General features: G+C 40.8%; 1 protein-coding gene across 1 annotated transcript in view; it reads right to left on the bottom strand.

Annotated features, from left to right (window-relative positions):
- Positions 1-18,532, bottom strand: part of LY75 (lymphocyte antigen 75) — an 85,405-nt gene that overhangs the window by 50,994 nt on the left and 15,879 nt on the right. The window contains exons 3-13 of the mRNA XM_020798384.3: positions 14,533-14,706; positions 13,520-13,684; positions 8,737-8,847; positions 7,911-8,054; positions 6,254-6,442; positions 5,722-5,879; positions 4,561-4,671; positions 3,836-3,924; positions 2,410-2,579; positions 2,093-2,289; positions 801-943 (exon numbers count right to left, since the gene is read on the bottom strand). Of these exons, the coding sequence (XP_020654043.3) occupies positions 801-943; positions 2,093-2,289; positions 2,410-2,579; positions 3,836-3,924; positions 4,561-4,671; positions 5,722-5,879; positions 6,254-6,442; positions 7,911-8,054; positions 8,737-8,847; positions 13,520-13,684; positions 14,533-14,706 (1,651 nt within the window). The remainder of the gene's footprint in view (positions 1-800; positions 944-2,092; positions 2,290-2,409; positions 2,580-3,835; positions 3,925-4,560; positions 4,672-5,721; positions 5,880-6,253; positions 6,443-7,910; positions 8,055-8,736; positions 8,848-13,519; positions 13,685-14,532; positions 14,707-18,532) is intronic.

The following is an 18,532-nucleotide window of genomic DNA, read 5'->3' as shown; positions in this document are numbered from 1 at the left end:
AATACAATTAGCATAAATCTTGTTTGTGAACTGCCACAAGTGAAGACATTAGTGTAGGCATTTGTTCTTGTTAAGGCACAGGTTTTTAAAAAATTGCAATTCAGAAAACTTGTGGTGCAACAATCACTACTGGTTTCAACTCAGTTGGACATTAGTTTGTCCATTGTATGTCTAATCTGTGTTAATTCTGTGCCCCTACTAAGGCCCTCTTCCAACTTGCCTTCCCTCCCCACCCCAGTTGCTACTTACTAAGAAAACACAAATCTGTGTCGCATAAATTTAATTTTTTTTTAGTGCATGTTAATTTTTGTTAATGAACCGCTGGATAGCTCAGTGGTTTAGGCATCTGGCTGCGCAGCCAGAAGTTGGCAATTCAATACCCTACTGTGCCTCCTTGACAGGGGCTAGACTTGATGATCCTTTGGGTCCTTTCCAGCTTGGCACTTCCAAGATTATTATGATTGTGATTAAGGCCAGGATTTAGTTCTTCTGTAACACAGTTTAATGTCACATTAACCTCAAATATCAGACAATAGCTTTTCACACACAAGGGAGGGGTCTGCACACGGAACAATGGGATCTTCCCTCCCTCCTCTCCCTTGGTAAAGCATACATTTTCCCCCTTCTGTCTCACAGAATATAATTTGAGATCACTGTTATGACTCTCATGTATTTTAATATTTTTCATCACTACTTTACCTACCCTATCACAAATATCGCATTATTCATAGAAAGGAAGGAAAGCACTTTTGGCCCTCCACTGATGTGCGGCAGGATACCAGCATACTAAAAAATAGTACCTGATGATCTCTCTCAGTATGGTATGGAACTCCCTTATTTCCTTCAAGTGGCTGAAACTAGGAAGGTGTCCTCCAAGTTCTTCACAGAATCTCTCTGCTTCTTCCCAGGTTCTGGTTCTCAGCACTCTTTCTTTATGGAAGAACTTCAGAAGAAAACAAGAACGCATTATTTGGCTCACCAGATTTGGGCCACGATCATGCTTGAATATGTGCAACAGCAATCATGGAAGCAGATGGGGCTAATGGACATAGTGCCTGTTCTGTGCCTAGTCATGCGACTAGCACAAGAGCATCACTAGATAGCCAAATCCACTTCCGCAACTACCACCACCGCCACATGCAATAGGATACTGTTCTTTGTCATGCAGAAGCACATTTCCATTCGTCCTCTCTGTCTTCTTCACAATAAGAAGCAGGGTCTGGAAAGCCTATTAAATCTTGTTGCCTTGGATTCCAAGATCTCATAGGTGTTAACTGTATTAAGACAGACACTTCTATTGCAGGAAGAGGACAGATTATTTTTTCTGATCTCCTTTTCCCTTTGCATCCATCTGTAAGAGCATGCAAGGTGGTGCAATGGGCTGCAGAGAAAGAGCAGCTCGTGAAAACTGCCATTTCTGCTGTGGGCAAGCAGAAGCTTCCACCAGATCAGATACTTCTGTAAACAGAACAAGTCCTTCTGTTTGCAGAAGAGAAATTCCAGATCCATATTATACATAAAGCACAAGAGGAACTACTGTCAAGATATTCTACAGATTTTAAGGCATAAACCAAAGTACAGTGGTGCCCCGCTGAACAATCACCCCGGTTGACGATGAATCCGCTTAACGCTGAACTTTTTGCGATCGTTTTTGCGATCGCAAAGTGATGTTTAGATGGGGGAATTTTGCTTAACGTTGATCGGTTCCCTGCTTTGGGAACCAATTTTTCACTTTACAACTATCAGCAAACAGCTGATCGTCGGGTTTCAAATTGGCCACCGGCTGTAGAAAATGGCTCCCTGCTGTGTTAGGGACGGATTCCTCACATTACAGGCACCAGAAAATGGCTGCCGTATGGAGGATCTTCGCTGGACGAGCAGGTATTTTGCCTATTGGAATGCAATGAACGGTTTTCAATGTGTTTCAATGGTTTTTTTCTTTCGCTTGACGACAATTTCGCTCTACAGCGATTTCGCTGGAACAAATTAATGTCCTCAAGCGAGGCACCACTGTAGTATAAGAACATGAACAGTATGTATTTGTGTATATTCTCTTGAGTAGTTAGGAGAATTAAAAGGAACGATACACTACCTTGTAACAGGAAAGACCTGATCCACTCTGCCACCCTGGAGGACAAGGGTCAGTTACTTTAGGAGGCTTGTCTTGTTCTCTTTTGGGTCCAACGTACTTCTTGCAAATTGAGTATGCTTTAAATGTTTTGCAATCCTTCACCTCCCATTTTCCAAGCTGTCCACCGTGTGACATAACAGCACATCCTCCACGGGTTTCTAGAATATGGATTTTTAAAAATGTGCATGTTAACTATTAATATGATATTCTGAGAAACAGATTGTTCAGAGTTGTATCACAGAACACACAGTAGCACTTCCTTCATTTCAGAAATTTACCTGGTTGAAAATAACCCCAGTTTGTGTATGTTAGCATTTCATGATTTCCATCTGCACTTCCCCAGATATATTCTCCCGAAGAGTTAATATCTTGCAAGCCAGTCCAGAAATAGATTATGTCAACTCCACTATACTTTTTAATCAAAGAGTTTATGAATTCTTGTTCAAATCTGAAAGAATCAGAGGATTCATCATTAAATGTTAACTATACTTAGCAAATGCATACATGAAATTAAAGAGCAACGATCTTTCTGAAACATGGAATGGAGGAGATTCCCAGGAGATGGCTGCTGCTCGCCCTCCTACGGCTCTTGGCACCAACTCCCCACTTCAGAACTGGGGAGGAGGTTAAAGGTATGGAGAAAAGAAGGCAAAGGAGGTCAGAGATGGGCCAGGGAGCGGAAGGACCTTGCGGTACCCAGGGAGGGGGCAAAAACTTTTGAGCAGAGAGGATCCCCCTCAGAAACTGATAGGGAGCTTTCCTTGCACCCGCTGCATAAGACGCAGGCTGTTTGCTTCTGTGTCCCCCTCCTGGAGGTTTGTTATATATGTGTATGCGTGGGGTTCTTCCTTTTCCTTTCCCTCCCCTCATTCTTTAGGATCTCCGGAAGTAACATATCATAGTTAAAGTCCTTTTCTTGTGGAAGCAGCAGCCATTCTATCTTTCTGCTGGCATTTTTTCAAACTGTAAAAAAACAGTCCCTGTCATCCCTTCTCAGAAAGTACAGCCTTCTTTCTCCTCCAGAGGGACTGTTCCTCATACATCCAGATCAACTCTAATATCCTGCTCCAAAAGATCAATGAAGAAGTTATTTGACAAGGGCTGCAACACCTACGAGGGTGACCTGTGAACCCTTTGAGGTCATGAACCCCAGGCTGGCGAACACTGCCCTATATATACTCACCGTTCAACGAAGCTTTGTAATGGCCGGCAGCCATTTTCGCACCCTCGCCTCGCTTAACGAGGGCGCGAAAACGCTGCGCGCGGCCATTTTGGGCCATTTCCGGGCTTCCGGCGGCCATTTTGGCCGCCGAACAGCTGATCGTTGGGGCTTCGTTTTGCGAAGATCGGTAAGCGAAACGCTTACCGGTCTTCGCAAAGCGAATTGTGCCCCATAAGAAAAACGCTAAGCGATCACATTAGCGATCCGAAAAAACGGATCGCTATGCGATCTCGTCGTTATGTGGTGCACTCGTTAAGCGAGGCACCACTGTATATATATATATATAGATAGATAGATATATAGATATAGATATAGATATAGATATATAGATAGATAGATAGATAGATAGATAGATATAGATAGATATAGATATATATTTAAACCCATGCATTTGAGAAATATTGTATACTATGCCAATCTATCTCACCTGCAGTATACCAATAAACTATTTCATCCACATAAAATATAACACTACACAATACCTGTTTGTTATAGTGAGATTGCATACTTTTCCAAATGATACTTCGTTCTTGTCAACCTTGTAACAAAAATTTCCGTGCTTGATCCACCCCTAATGTAGACAATAATACACTTTTATTCAAGGGTAAACGGAATGGTTAATACATCATAACCACAATTCCAGGCCTATTTTGACTCTTGGCTTTTTCCTGTTGGCCTTTCATACAACCACTCAACAGACTCTACCCTGTTTAGTCTCCAACTCAGGCAAGAATACATAGGTCTATATAATTTAATTTGAATGAAAGCCTCCTATTCCCAATCCCCTTCAAGAAAGAGGAAGGAAGCCTTTAATACACAAAGATAATGGCTCCCAAGATTGGGGTTCCCAGTGCCAATCCAGAAGTGATTTTTGGATTGTAATGGCTTCCCTGCTGCCCTGAAGGCTCCCAAAGTCTTCCCCAGGTCAAAAGGGAGCCCTAGGGAGCCTTGGAATCTGAAGGGTTGATGGTGGTTAGGAAGCTTTCAATTAAATTAGATATCACTGTTGTGAGATGGTGATACCTTCCCACTTATATAATGTAAAGCTATGCCAAGATTTCAGCCTCGATGTCAAAATTCCACACAACTGCAGGCCAGGTTCTGTCATAAATCTATTGGTCCTCCAGTTTCAAATGGCAACAATGTGGGATGCAGAGACTAAGACTTCTAAGACTGATTTAAAACGGAACGTTCACTATGCCTTTACCTCATCAGAAGAACATTTTTTATCAGGTTTTGGTTTATCCAAGACCTTTCCTTTTTTCATGCACACATATTTCAGCTGTTCTTCACAAGGGAGGACACTCCATCGACCCATCTATCAGAAAGAGGAAAAAACACAATATTTTTAGAAATCTTGAAAGCTATGTTTCTGAATTAGCTTTATTTAAGCTTAGTACTTTGTTAATATTAAGTTTTATCATTCAGGAATGATAAATGACATCAGCTGAGTCAGATTCCTTTCAGAACACATTTTGAAAGAGGCAGAGAGAACACTTCCCTGCTTACTGTGAGGTTTATGGCTTTGCCACAATGAATGACAATTCTTAAAAATTCTACTTATGCTTCAGAACTGGAAGACTGCTAAAAATTTAAAGCTGTAATCTCAAGGACCGTGTTTCCCATTATGAACCTGCTTGGGTGTTAAGATCATCAAGAGAGGCCTTTGCCAGTCTCACCACCTTCACAGGTGCCTCTGATGGGAACACTGGAGAGAACCTTATGAGACTCTGGAACTCCCTCCCACAGGAGGCCAGGCCGGCCCCATGTTTGCTGTCCTTCCACAAGCAGGCAAAGACCTTTCTTTTTAGGCAAACTTTTCCTGAGTGAATGGCTGTCGAGTGGGGCTTTTAAATAGATTATTGTGCCTTTACTGCTTTGAATGTGTTTTTAGTACTGCTTTTGATTGCCATTCCTTAGTGGGGCATTTGTTTGATCCTTTTTAAGGATTGGTAGACATATTGTTTTTAGATTTAAATGCTGTCTTTTAATGATATAAACCATCTTGGGTCCTTTTTGAGGAGAAAGGCAGGGTAAAAATATTTAAAATAAATGAATTAAGTACATATATGAGAAGTATATCCTCTCATCTCTCTCTCTGCAAGCAAAACCGATGAGACGAATGAACCGTCTGTGCATGATGAAGCCATTCATAAACTTTATTCCAGAGCAGGGCTGCTGTGGCCTAACTTTCGACTGCTGCTTCAAAAGTTCCTCATCACTGATTTTTGTAGCCTAGGGCAAATGGGAACTGCTGTTTGGAGGGCTTGGTCCCATGCCCTTGCTTTGTGCCTTTCCCTGAAGCTCACAAGAAGCATTTGGGGAGTCAATGATAACATTAGGTCAAAGGGATAGGGATGCTCCTTACCTTTCCTGAATAAGCCACACAGTTGGGAGTGCTATTGGAAGGGATTTGGGGCTCATTCTTCTCCCAGTAAGTAAACACTACTTTTGAACCATCTGACCACTTAAACAAAGCTGGAGTGTCTTCATTCATTAATCCCATCCACACTTTGTCTCTTGTTTCTACATTTCAACAGAAGAAATTCAAGCAATTTAAAAAGCAATGCAGCCAATCAAGCAAAATGCCAGCAGTGTAATTAAACACCAACATCTTTTCAAAATGCAGTGAAATATTCTAAGATAAGTCATGATTATAATGAGATGTATAGGATGAGACCAACACAATGTCCTCTGCCCAGACCGAATCATGAATTTATCTTAGTTGTTCAGGCTGTGATTCCATCCAGGAAAAAAAATATCCTGCAATGGACTGAAGATTAACAATTCCTAATCTAAAGCCAAATTCTACTACTGGACATCATTCAGCCTCAAATTGGGAAAGGTGCCCATACTGAAAAGGGCAGAAGAAATTCATGGCCATGATTAGCCAAACTTACCATTGTGAAGTTTTGTAACAGCCAGTTCAATATCTGCTAAGGAATGTATGCTGATGAGGCTACTATTACTTGCATTGCATGACCGATAGGCATCTTTCCATGACGCAGTGCCACTCATTAGCATATAGCAGAATCCATTGTGAGGATTCCACTCAGGTCCACACTCAGTCTCTAGGTAGCTTTGGACTCCTGAGAATAAAGAAAACAGGTGGATAAATCTTCTGGGCAATTCGCACAGAGTGGTGGTGAAACAAGAAACACAACTTCTACAAAGCCGGAGTTTTGACACACAACAACCGTAAAACAGGAAAAGAACTAACCAGACCTTAGGGGCAGAGAATGTGCTCTGGATGCTGAAGGGACCCTATTCCAACTCCAGCATCTCCAGTTAAAATCAGGAGAGACCTAAGCCTGTGGCCTAGGAGTGGTTCCACTAGTTAAGAGTAGATAGTTCTGGTGTAAATGGACAGAAGAGAAAAACGACTCTATTCCCCCAAAGATTTTCCTGCTTACTGCTTTTGCACACAAAAATGAAACAGTTGGAGAATTCATTTCAAAATTAAGATACCAACTGGTACAAGACGCATTGCAGCCTCAGACCCTAGTCAGGTTCCAATGTGGTATTTAGGCCGACTAAACTGTCACCACGATCCTGCTCTCTATTGCAGGTCCCACGTGGTTCAGAGTGCTCAGGGACCTCCAGGAATGGGTTTCTGGGTGGGGCAAGGGGAGGGCAAGCAAGCTCCACGATAGTGCCAGGATTCCAGCATGGCACTAGGTATAGGTTTATGGAATTTATCAGCATTATGTTCCCACCTGCCTCTCTGCATTTGTTCGTGTCACAAGGCAGCTTGGCAAGTGAGCAATGCAGCTTGAAAAATGTGGACGGAATTGTTTATTTGCACTTAATAGCAGAATGGGAAATCCCTACCCCTGTATCCCATATGACACAAACGTACTTTTCATAAACCAAGATATAGGTCTATTATGTTCTTTTCTCCTTCACATTTGCAATTTTTTTGCATTTCCATATTCACTATGCTCTGTTTTAAACCAATGTTGACAAGAATATATGCTCCATTTTTAAAATGCTTTGTGTCAGCTTTCTATTTTGCATTAACACAATTAATCCCAGCTCAGAAGGGATTCATGTAGCCTAATCCTAAACACATTTAATCAAATCACAGACTTACTTAACTCAGTAGCAGGCATTCCCTGTAAGTAAATAAATATACACGTGGTATACAAACATATTAGAAAACATACTTCACTGAACATAGTGGGACCTGTTTCCTAATAAGGGGTAACTGGCGTCCCATTGTCAGTAATTGTGAAAAACTCCCAAAACATTGATTCTGTGACTGGAGAAAAAAGCCTGTTTTGACCAAATATTTTTTCTCATCTGGTTAATATTTCCTACCATCTCATTATAATTTACTCTGAAAATATATGTAAATGTGTTTCAGTGCCTATATGAGCATTTTTAATGCTGTTTACCTTTCAAATAGGATTCCGTTTTTAACTTTCCTTAAAGAAAAAGGTTACTTCTTAATAGCCACAGATATTGCTGCAACTGCATCTGTAAATATTACAACATTTACTGTAGGTGCACAATTCAATTCTTGGAAATGAAATCTACCATGCAATTCTGATTTACCTGGAAAGTCTAGTTTGGTATTATTGATCTGTTTCTTGCAGACATAAGGAAGACCAGTCGTACAAGGGTAACTCTTCCAATCACCTGTGTCAGCATGCATGGCTGCACATCCAGTTATATCCAGGAGAGATGAATCTTGCATCTCTATTGAAGAATAAAGGCTTAGATTATTAAGGCAGAAAGTCATAACATTATACAATCATGGGACCACAAAATTAAAGCACTAGAAAGGACAATATGGAACATATATCATTGTTCTTGGTTTTGCCCAATTTTGTAAAAGGGCTCCAAAACTGTGAACTCTTATCAAAGGGATCTAGCCTGAGTTTTATGAACATTTATTTAGCAATGACCTAAATATAGGTCCTAGCCACATTTTTTAAACTGAAAAAGCATCACCAAACAAAGTGAGGTTGACTTCTGAGAACACTCCTCTAGGATTACACTAAAGGTAAAGGTAAAGGTTCCCCTTGACAATTTTTGTCCAGTCCTGTCCGACTCTAGGGGGCGGTGCTCATCCTCGTTTTCAAGCCATAGAGCCAGCGTTTTGTCTGAAGACACTCTTCCATGATCACATGGCCAGTGCGACTTAGACACGGAACGCTGTTACCTTCCCACCGAGATGGTCCCTATTTATCTACAGTACTTGCATTTGCATGCTTTCGAACCGCTACGTTGGCGGGAACTGGGACAAGCGACGGGCACTCACTCCGTCGCGTGGATTCGATCTTATGACTGTTGGTCTTCTGACCCTGCAGCACAGGCTTCTGCGGTTTCGCCCACCACGTCCCTAGGATTACACTACATAGCTGTAAAATTCAGTTACCTGGACTCCAGTTAATGAAGCTCAAGGGAGTATGATCTGACCACTGCCAGCCTCCTGATATATCCAGTTGATTTAATCCAATCCAGAATGTCCCTGGAATGCCATCTTTAGCTAGAGTGTCAGAAATAGTTGATGTCAATATGATAGATTTCCAGGGAATAAATTCATAGCTGTAAATTATCAGTGGCACTAAACCCAAATATATTTTTTCAAGTGTCCTTCTATCATTGGAATACCCTTCTTTAGGGTCCAAATGGCAACATTTTGTGAAAAAGTCCTGAGTATTTTTAGGGGGCTTTTAGGAATGCTTCGCTGAGTGTCATTCTACAAGTGTCATGATTTAACCCCTTCTACCTGGTATTGTTTTGTGAACATAAGGTACTCTGTACATGCTGCCAGTGCCTCTTTGTCTCAATATGCTAAATGCACAATGGAGTGCCAACTCAATTCAATTTTTAAAAAGTTGTAGATAGTGGTATTAGAACTACTGCCTCTTATCATGCTTTTTGTAAAGATCTGAGGCTAACGTAAGTTGTTCTGAAAGATACATATATTTAAAAAACCCTCCTCAAAGCAGAGTTTAAAATGTGTTATTTATATATTTATTTAATTAATTAATTTCTATAACATCCATCCGGCCAAAGGCCACTCTCTGCGGTTTATAACAATGGAGCTGCTGCTAATTATTAGTTCTGGAGCTACCACTGACTGCATATGCCACTTGTGCCACGTGGTGCAACTAATTAGTTTAGCAGCAAATTGCTGCCATGATTTATACAATTACGCCTGTGCGGTCATCAACATTCACTCTAAGCTGTGTGCACACGCACGCAAACAGAGGTCTGTTAGGAGCAGCCAGTGCCCATGCCCATTTATTTCTGGTTTTGGCTGGAACCCCACCCCATTTTGTTCAAGGTTTTTTTAAATCTTGTTGGTCCTAGAAAAATTCTACAGTCTCCTGCTATTTTATGAAGTTGGATAGAAGCTGCTGACAGCAGCACCTTAGGGCTCTCTGGTTAACAGCTCTCTCAATTCCTAGACGTTGAGTTACCTACCAATCAAATTTGGGGATGCATGTCCCAGGGAAGTAGCTCTGCCCAATCCAACAAGTAGCTCTTGGTTCTTTTAAAGTACTGAGCCATCCTTTCTGTTTCTCTGCCTGACATCACATGTCCAAAGGCACATGTACTGTCAGTTCTTATTAGGCTACTGCCCTGCAGCTTCACATGGCTACTAGGTCTTATGCAGGATTGGATGAGCTGCAGTGAAAATGGTCAAATTTCTAAACTCTGGTTTTGTGAACTGTTTTCTAAATTAATCAGTAACTTAATTTATCTTTAGAATTATTATTTTTTACAATATATACCCTACCTGCTGCAGGCAAGTATATTGACTTGTGAATGTTAGATGCTCTAGTGATCAGATTTCACCGCCGGTTAGAAAATATGTAAAGAACTATCAGCAGTAAGCTTGATTCAAATAAATAATTTTTTAAAAAAACAGCTTTTTTTCTGGGTGATCTTAATAAGTGACATTACCTTCCTTTCAATCAGAGATAGGAAGCCTTTAACCCTCGCCTGCTTCTTACATACAGTATGCCTACAAGCATCCTTCTGTTGCACCCAACTGTGGATAAGAGGCTACTTAAAGCTGGAAATGTGGATTTAGCTTGCATCCCAAGAAGGTGTTGCATTAAACCAAATATTCATTGCAGCCTAGGAAGATGTTATTTGGGGACTTCTTTTTGAAACAGCATGCACAGAATTGAGTAGTGCTTTGCCTGACTGGCGAGGAAAATGTAAGAATTACATAAAACTGGAAAAGTTTTCATGTTGCTCTGCCCACTGTTGACGTGTAGGCCTCCAAGACTCATCTCAAATTTAGCCCCATGGCTGAAACAGATCACTTCTAATTTCAAAAGAGATGTAAATCTTCAAATCACCTTGACTAAATAACTCCCCTTCTTATCATTATTATAATTTCAGTTGTGTGAAAAACACTGCAGTTTTCCTTGAATATTAAATAAATAAAGATAAGAGCTGAAGAAAACAGGAGCCTGCATGTTTCAGATTTCTACTTACAAAAGAGAAATCACACAGTGTCACAACAATAAAATATAATTTTAGGTTTGTTTTAACCTGTAAAGTTGTTTCTGAAAAGCAGCTGGTGTGGTTTATGGATTGGAAAGAAGCATATTTCACTTGCTTAGACACACATCCAGGAGAAGCACCACCCAAGTGAAAATAAAGCCAACCTGCAAATCCAAATCTCTCCCTTAATCCAACCTCAATGTGGCTTACGCACAGACTGCTTGGATCTATGCATTCCCTTTGGATCAAACTTCAGCAGAGCTCTGCAGAAAGCTGACTGACTAGGTTGACTAGATGAACTGCAGAAAGTGGGGAAAATTGAGAAATTTATAGGACTCTTCACATAGGAATGAATCTACATTCAGTGGCCTACATCCTCTTGCATAGGTACACAAATGGGACAACTTTTAGGAGAAAATTGTCCAAAGTTAAGAAATCATTGCAGATATTATCACCTGAATGTTGAATCAAACTTGATAGATAACAAATAATGTTTACAACAATTTCTTAAATTGGAGCAATTTTCCTCAGAAAGTTACACTTCGTGCTATGTGAGTGTTGATAAGGAAGAGGATCTAGGTCATCAATCCATAAAAGCCGCCCAGAGACCTCTGGGTAGAGTGGGCGGCATATAAATTAAATAAATAAATAAATAAATAAATAAATAAATAAATAAATAAATAAATAAATAAATAAACAAACAAACAAACACACACACACACACACACACACACACACACACACATAAAAATCAGAGACTTCTAATTAGTGATATACAAGATTTTGCTGACTTTACTTTCTTGTTTTCCTACCTCCTAACCCTCTTTTCAGACCAATTTTTACAATTGGCTATACCAGTGATAGCGAACTTATGGCACGTGTGCCACAGCTGGCACGCAGAGCCCTCTCCATGGGCACGGAAGCCGTAAGTTGCTGGATCACTAACCCTGGCAGCCAAACCTGATGAGGCAGTTGCAGCCCTGACAGGTGGCGGGCCAGGATCCGGAGCAGCTGGTGGCAAAGGGACAGCTGAGCTACAGGCAGTGGCGGAGTTGGGCATGACTGGAAGCGGATCTGGAGTGGAGTCTGGAGGCACCTCTGTGCCCGGGATTCCCCCTTCCACCACCACTTCTGCTTCTGCTGCCACCACCCGCTGGATGGTTGTTGTTGTTGTTTTGGGCACTTGGGATCAAAAAGGTTCACCATCACTGGGCTATACCATAATATCTATAAATACTATGAAAGGAAATTGCCCATTGCTCAATGGAAGAACATATATGCTTTAGATGCACAATATCTCAAATCAGCCCCTAAAAGAGTCTTAGCTAAATGATTCTTAGGCAGCAGGGCAGAGAAATACCTCTAAATCAATGGTTCCCAACCCTGGATAACCCAGATGTCCTTGGACCACAACTCCCAGAAATTCTGGCCAGCACACCTGGTGGTGAAAGCATCTGGGAATTGCAGTCCAAGAACACATGAGTTATTCGAGGTTGGGAAATACAGTTCTAAGTGTTTATGAGCTTGGAAAGCAGCTTCCAGTCAGAGCAGATGGATCTGTTGTGATATCTTGGAGAGCTCCAGAATTAGACAGATCAAGGCACCTTTATATTCTTTATTTTGCAAATAGGGAATTGAGGTGAGCCACAATCACCCAGTTAGTATGGGTGAAGAAGACCATGAGAAATAAAATCATCCAAGCCAGCCAAGCACTCTATTTTCCGAGCAACAATGAGTCCTGAAATAAAGCAAAACATAGAACTGCATGGAATTCCAAGCATAGAACTTTGCAGACAGGATATGTAAGCTACTGAAGAAGCCTGAATTAGTAGAGATATTTTATATGAGATAACAGCTTTTGAAAAGGAAGTATTAAGTCATCATAAGGAGGCATTATAATTTTTCCCTGTGCTACCTTCCCTGTATAAATCATAGTCCAGTTATGTTTTCTCCTGTGGGACAACAGGAATACTCTCTTTTGTGTGTGTGTGTGTGTGTGTGTGTGTGTGAGAGAGAGAGAGAGAGAGAGAGTTACATTAGGAATACGGTAAGGGAAGACAGGGTGAAGGATTGAAATGGTAACGGAAGTAGAGGAAGAAATATCAGAAAAGTGCTAATGGGAGGGGAAAGCATCCCTTTTCCAGCTGAACTTTCCCTTTCCCTCAGATGCCAGCATTTATTTATTTATTTTAAAAGCATTTCAAAGGAGTCCGTGTTCATGGATCTCCAGGTTTAGTTTAGCCCTGAGAGCTTACATTATAAGTAAACAGTGTTATGCTTATGGTGTTGCAATGTTACCGATGCGGTTATTTTTAAAAACCATAATGACATCATGAAGTTTTCACAACATGACAAGCAAGTTTTATTTCTTAGTTCTAGAACATTATTTTTCCACTGTCATTCCAAAGATCCTTGCATTTTCACCTCTATGTAAAAGTAATTACTTTGAGCTATGGTTCAAAGCCTTGGGCCTTTATTCCCCTGCTGCTGAAGAAGTAATGGTTGTTGAGGTACATCACAAAATGCAATATAGAACCAGCACAGAACCATACAGTAAAAATATAGAGACCATCTAAGCAAGGAGAGAACACTAAGAACATACCTTGCTTGCTTGCATCTCCTAGGGACTCAGAGCTGAACTATAGAGAATATATCTGCCTTGTAATATGCAGAAGAGGCAGAACTGTACGTACCTTGTATGTCATTTAGTTCAGATACATTGCTGATGCTCAGCAAATCTCCACCTTGCCTCCGACAGGAGACATATGCTTCTTCCCAGGATACAAGAGCCAGCGTATTTAACTGGTAGCAATTTCCAGACTGTGCATCATGCTCCCATGTATTCTGACAGCCATCCTCTGGTAAAGGCAAATATATAATTTAAGAAACGGATTACATCTAGGTGCAGTACGCATACACTGAGAAATCCCACTGGGATTCACCTGTCTATGTTTCCCTGTCACCGCTGTTTTCCCCAGCATGACAGCATGGGCATGCGAGCACAAAGAGCTTCAAGTGAACAGCACGGCTAGGTGCCACTTCCATGCTTCTTCTTTAAGTGCCATCAAATCAGGAGAAGATTGCAAGTAGCATAGAGAGTTCTTTCACTCCTTCCTGACCCCCTTTATATTGTCTACAAATATCCCAGAATGTTTGCAAAAGGGAAGGGGAAATATGTGTGCAACTCAGCGCAGCTTTCAATCCTCTTTACAAGAGCTCCCCATGTGGTCACGCAGATGGGGACACAAGCAGCCCAAATGGATCAGGTCCATATTAACCATGTTATAGTTACAGAATTTTTCCTCAGAATGTTTTACAACATAAACTGGAACTACCACAGCTGTCCTTCTTAACCTTAATATTTTGTTGCTTCTAAATCTGTTTTTAGCAATGTTTTTACCTAACATTTTAAATACAATATGATTAATTCTTATATTTGAATAATTTTATGTTTTTCACATTTAATATTATGTTTTTAATGATGTTAGCTACCTTGGGTCCTTTTTAAGGAGAAAGGCATGGTAAAAACAAACAAGCAAACAATTCACTTCTACAGTACTTATTATTTCATTACAAAATTATTAGTAAATCTGAAATTCTGTCCTTCCAGTTTCTGCCTACGAAACACAATTAAAGAAAAACACAAACACACACACAGACTAAGGTCATACTTGTTCAGAAGGGCCATTTTCGGAATGCTACTTGCCTGGTTTTAAGCAGACACCCCATCTTCCATCTTGATCAAAATTGGAGGTTGTAGAACACCACTCTTCACCCATGACAGTGTCACTGTGTATGCAGTCATGATGCCATGTCTTATTCACCAGAAAGGGAAATTCACAAGGCGCTCCATAGGAGTTCCCATCCCTGGTATAAACCTCTGAAGACAAAAAAAGAAAACCCACCCCATATTATAATGTTGGTTGGGTGGGTGAGTGGGAAATCACCATGTATATGCATGGCAAAATGAACCCATACTAAAAACATCCTTTTAAAGACATTTAGAGTGGGAAAACTCCACTGTTTGAAGCCATACTTGATGGGCACACATAATGGTCAATAAGGACTACAGAAAAGTTTAACAGTGCAGACTCAATTGTCCACTTGTTTTTAATTACACTTTGGGACAGAATGATTTGTGTGTCATTTCCTTTGTATTCTGAAACCTTGTTTAGGCATTGCAAACAAGGGTAAAGGAAAGTGAATGGGCAGAAAAGGGGATAGCGGATAAATGTGACAGGCTTACCTTCTCTGCCAACATTTCCGTCACTTTCTATATATGGAACATGTCTTTCTTCAGGGGAATGCATCTTTTATCCATGGAGACTCTCCCTATGATCCTCCAGGTTTAAGCAAGTAATGGAGCAAAATGCACACAGGTAAAGGTAAACATTCCCTTGACATTTTGTCCAGTCTTGTCCGACTATAGGGCACAGTGCTCATCCCCGTCTCCAAGCCGTAGAGCCAGCGTTTGTCTGAAGACAGATTCCGTGGTCACATGGCCAGCACAACTAGACACGGAATGCCAGCTCCTTCCCACCTTGATGGCACCTATTTATCTACTCACATTTTTACATGCTTTCAAACTGCTAGGTTGGCAGGAGCTGGGACAAGCAACGGGAGCTCACTCCGTCGCGTGGATTCGATCTTATGACTGCTGGTCTTCTGACCTTGCAGCACACAAAGGCTTTTGCGGTTTAACCCGCAGCACCACCATAATCAAATTTAGCAGGGGCTTTTCCTGCATTAACCCAGAAACCAGCTGGGGAAACATCCATCATTTTGCAGACTTTTTTTGAAAAGCGTTTAACAACAAAATTTTCAGTAATGTTTGCATGTAATGGGTTTTATGTCAGTGTTGATGAATGTAGCTAAAATTATTTACTGCAAGCTAGTATTTTAAAACTTTCTGCACTAGTTCATATTAATACACACCATTTTATTGCTAGTCATATTTTATTCTGGAAGCCACCTTTCAAGATGATTTACAAATACTTTAAATAAATAAATAAATAAATAAATAAATAAATAAATAAATAAATAAATAAATAAATAAATAATGCACTGTGTTTCAAGCCAAATCACATAATTATTAACTTGGGAGAGGTGGGGGGAGAGGCAGGATGGTGTGTGTTTGTGTTTGTCTCTGTTTTTGTGTGCCTATTATCCAGTACTGAGCTCAGTGCTTCTGCCCAGGCAAAACTGGTACTGACATGCCAATATATGTAGTCCCAGACAAGAACAGCAATACTCATTACCAATCTAGTAGCAGCTAAGGGTAGTTCTTTGAGATGCAGTGCTGCAGTGTGAGCTCTCCATTATGCCATGTCTTGGTGAACCTGGCATTTGTTAGAATTAAGGTATCAGCAGGGAACTTCCCAGAGCTAGTTGACGGCAATGCACTCCCTGGGACTTACAGGGAACTACACTGCCACAAAGGTTTCTGCTACTACTGTTGCACTACTGCCACTGAAGTCTACATCGCTGACTGGGACTGCCAAATCATGGCTGCAACTGTGGCTGATCTGCGGGAAGGTGCCAGAGGTCCCAAGAGCAGCAAAGAGCAGAGCTGGCTCCCTCCTTTCCCCCATGGAAAGTCCTAATACTTCCCCCCTCCCCCATTTAGCAATGGTGTTACTGCAAATGTTTGGCAAAGTGGTTTTGTTGGCAGCTGCAGCAATACCAGTGGTGCTGTTTCTTTGTCAGCAGCAACAAAAGGGGGCAGCAAAAAGATTTGGAATTTGATCATTCCTTTTTTTTAAAGAGCATAGAAAAGTACTGGAAACTGACCAGTCTCAGCCCTTCCTTTGAAAAAGGAAAAAAATGAGCAGTATGGATGTTCTTGTTTAAAGAAAACAAAAAAGCTTTTATTTACAGTTCATGTTTTGTTATTTTACAAAGTGTTCAAAAAGCACTTAGAGAGTGCCAAGAAACTTTACAAATGGCTTGATGAAGATAGATATATTACCATCAAAAGCTTGCAATCTACTTGATTTTTCAGTGGTCCAATAAAGGTATCACTTGCTTCTGTATTTATTGCATTGTAGTTTTTGGAAGGAACCACACAGGCTATTTCTCAGTTTTGTACTGTATACTTATATACTTTTATAGTTTATACCTGCATCTTCACACATCTATCTTCAGAAAACAGAAAGAGAGAGCGAGGAAGAAATTTAACAGAGGCAGCCATAGGAAGCAAGGGGTGGTCTCAAAGACCCTGAGGTGTGGGGAAAACTCTCTTAATGACAGAGAAGAGCATGTTCCCCACAGACATCCTGTGTTAAAAGAGAAGCATGCAAGTTTGTATTTTTCAAACAAAAAACAGCCCTGGGGTGGGGGACACATGCATTGTGTGAGCTTCATATTGTCCACCTGTTAAGATTAAGTTGTTAACACTCTTAGAAAATAGCTTTTCTAGCAGCAAATGCTGAAGCAGGGGATTTGTGGCAAAGAGATTCTGCTCTGCTTCTAAGAAGAAACAAACCTAATTTAGCTTGATAGCATTAGCCACTCAAGGATTACCAATTTAGCATCTTCTAAGGCAGAGTACTGTACACTACTGTTTCCAGGGTTCATATGATCCTCCTCCTTGTAGCAGTTTCATGACTTAGCCGCATATCAAGCTTTCAACACAGTTGTAGCACTAAATAATGTATACTTGTGCAACTACTGGAAGTCCTTCCTGTTCTACTGTTGCTTACTGCTGTGTGGAATTTTGTAGTGAAACTACTAAGAAGTTACTGGCAACAGAGTTCTAGTAGTAGGATGGAATCTGGTTTTTATTCCACCCACAGAAATAATCTTCCAGTGTTGATTTATCTTACCTCTATTTCCTCTGTCTAAGCCAGTGGTTCCCAACCTTGGATCTCCAGATGTTCTTGGACTACACATCCCAGAAATCCTGGCCAGCACAGCCAGTGGCGAAGGCTTCTGGGAGTTTTAGTCCAAGAACATCTGGGGACTCAAGGTTGGGAACCAGTTGTCAAAACAATACACTGTGAAAACATGCAATCAGACGACAGCCAGAATCCTGTTGCTTACTGTGCTAGATTGCACTAGAGTAGGCCCATTGAATCAATAGGGGTTTAGTGAGTTAACTCTCCTGTGAGTTCCACTGATTCAAAGGGGACTAGTATAATTGTGACTCACCATGCTAAAGTAAATTGCAGTTTAAGCAGGCCTATTTGAATCAATTGACCAAACTCCGGGAGGCAGTAGAAGACAAGAGGGCCTGGGGTCAGGAAGAGTCAGACACGACTTAACGACTAAACAACAACAATTTGAATCAAATGTCCTACAGAGGAGGTAACTCACTAAATCCCCATTTATTCAGTAGGTCTACTCTACTGTGGTTTACTACGGTAAGTAACAGGATTTCGGACAAAGTATCTTTTAAATATCTGAAACCGAATACACAGTCTGGCAGAAGACACGGTGATTAATAAGAGAGATATCATGCTGACAAAAAGAGGTTTCTTAAGCTTCTAAAGTTCTCCGGTGGTTCCAATCCAGCTCAAAACTGATGCAAAATTGGCCAAGGTACTAGTTTCACCTGTTCCAGGCCATTTAGCTACTTATGCTTACTTTCTAGGAGGCAAAGTTGTCCTCTTTTTTCTTTTAATAATATGAATAGAATTATATGGCAACAGAACACAATGCAAGTTTAAGGGGATTTTAACTCTGGGGACTCTTTGGTCACTATGGTA

This window comes from Pogona vitticeps, chromosome 1 (genome assembly GCF_051106095.1).
Source record: "Pogona vitticeps strain Pit_001003342236 chromosome 1, PviZW2.1, whole genome shotgun sequence".
NCBI lineage: Eukaryota > Metazoa > Chordata > Lepidosauria > Squamata > Agamidae > Pogona > Pogona vitticeps.
The sequence above is the reverse complement of the archived record's forward strand: the minus strand, read 5'-3'. Positions and strand labels throughout refer to the sequence as shown.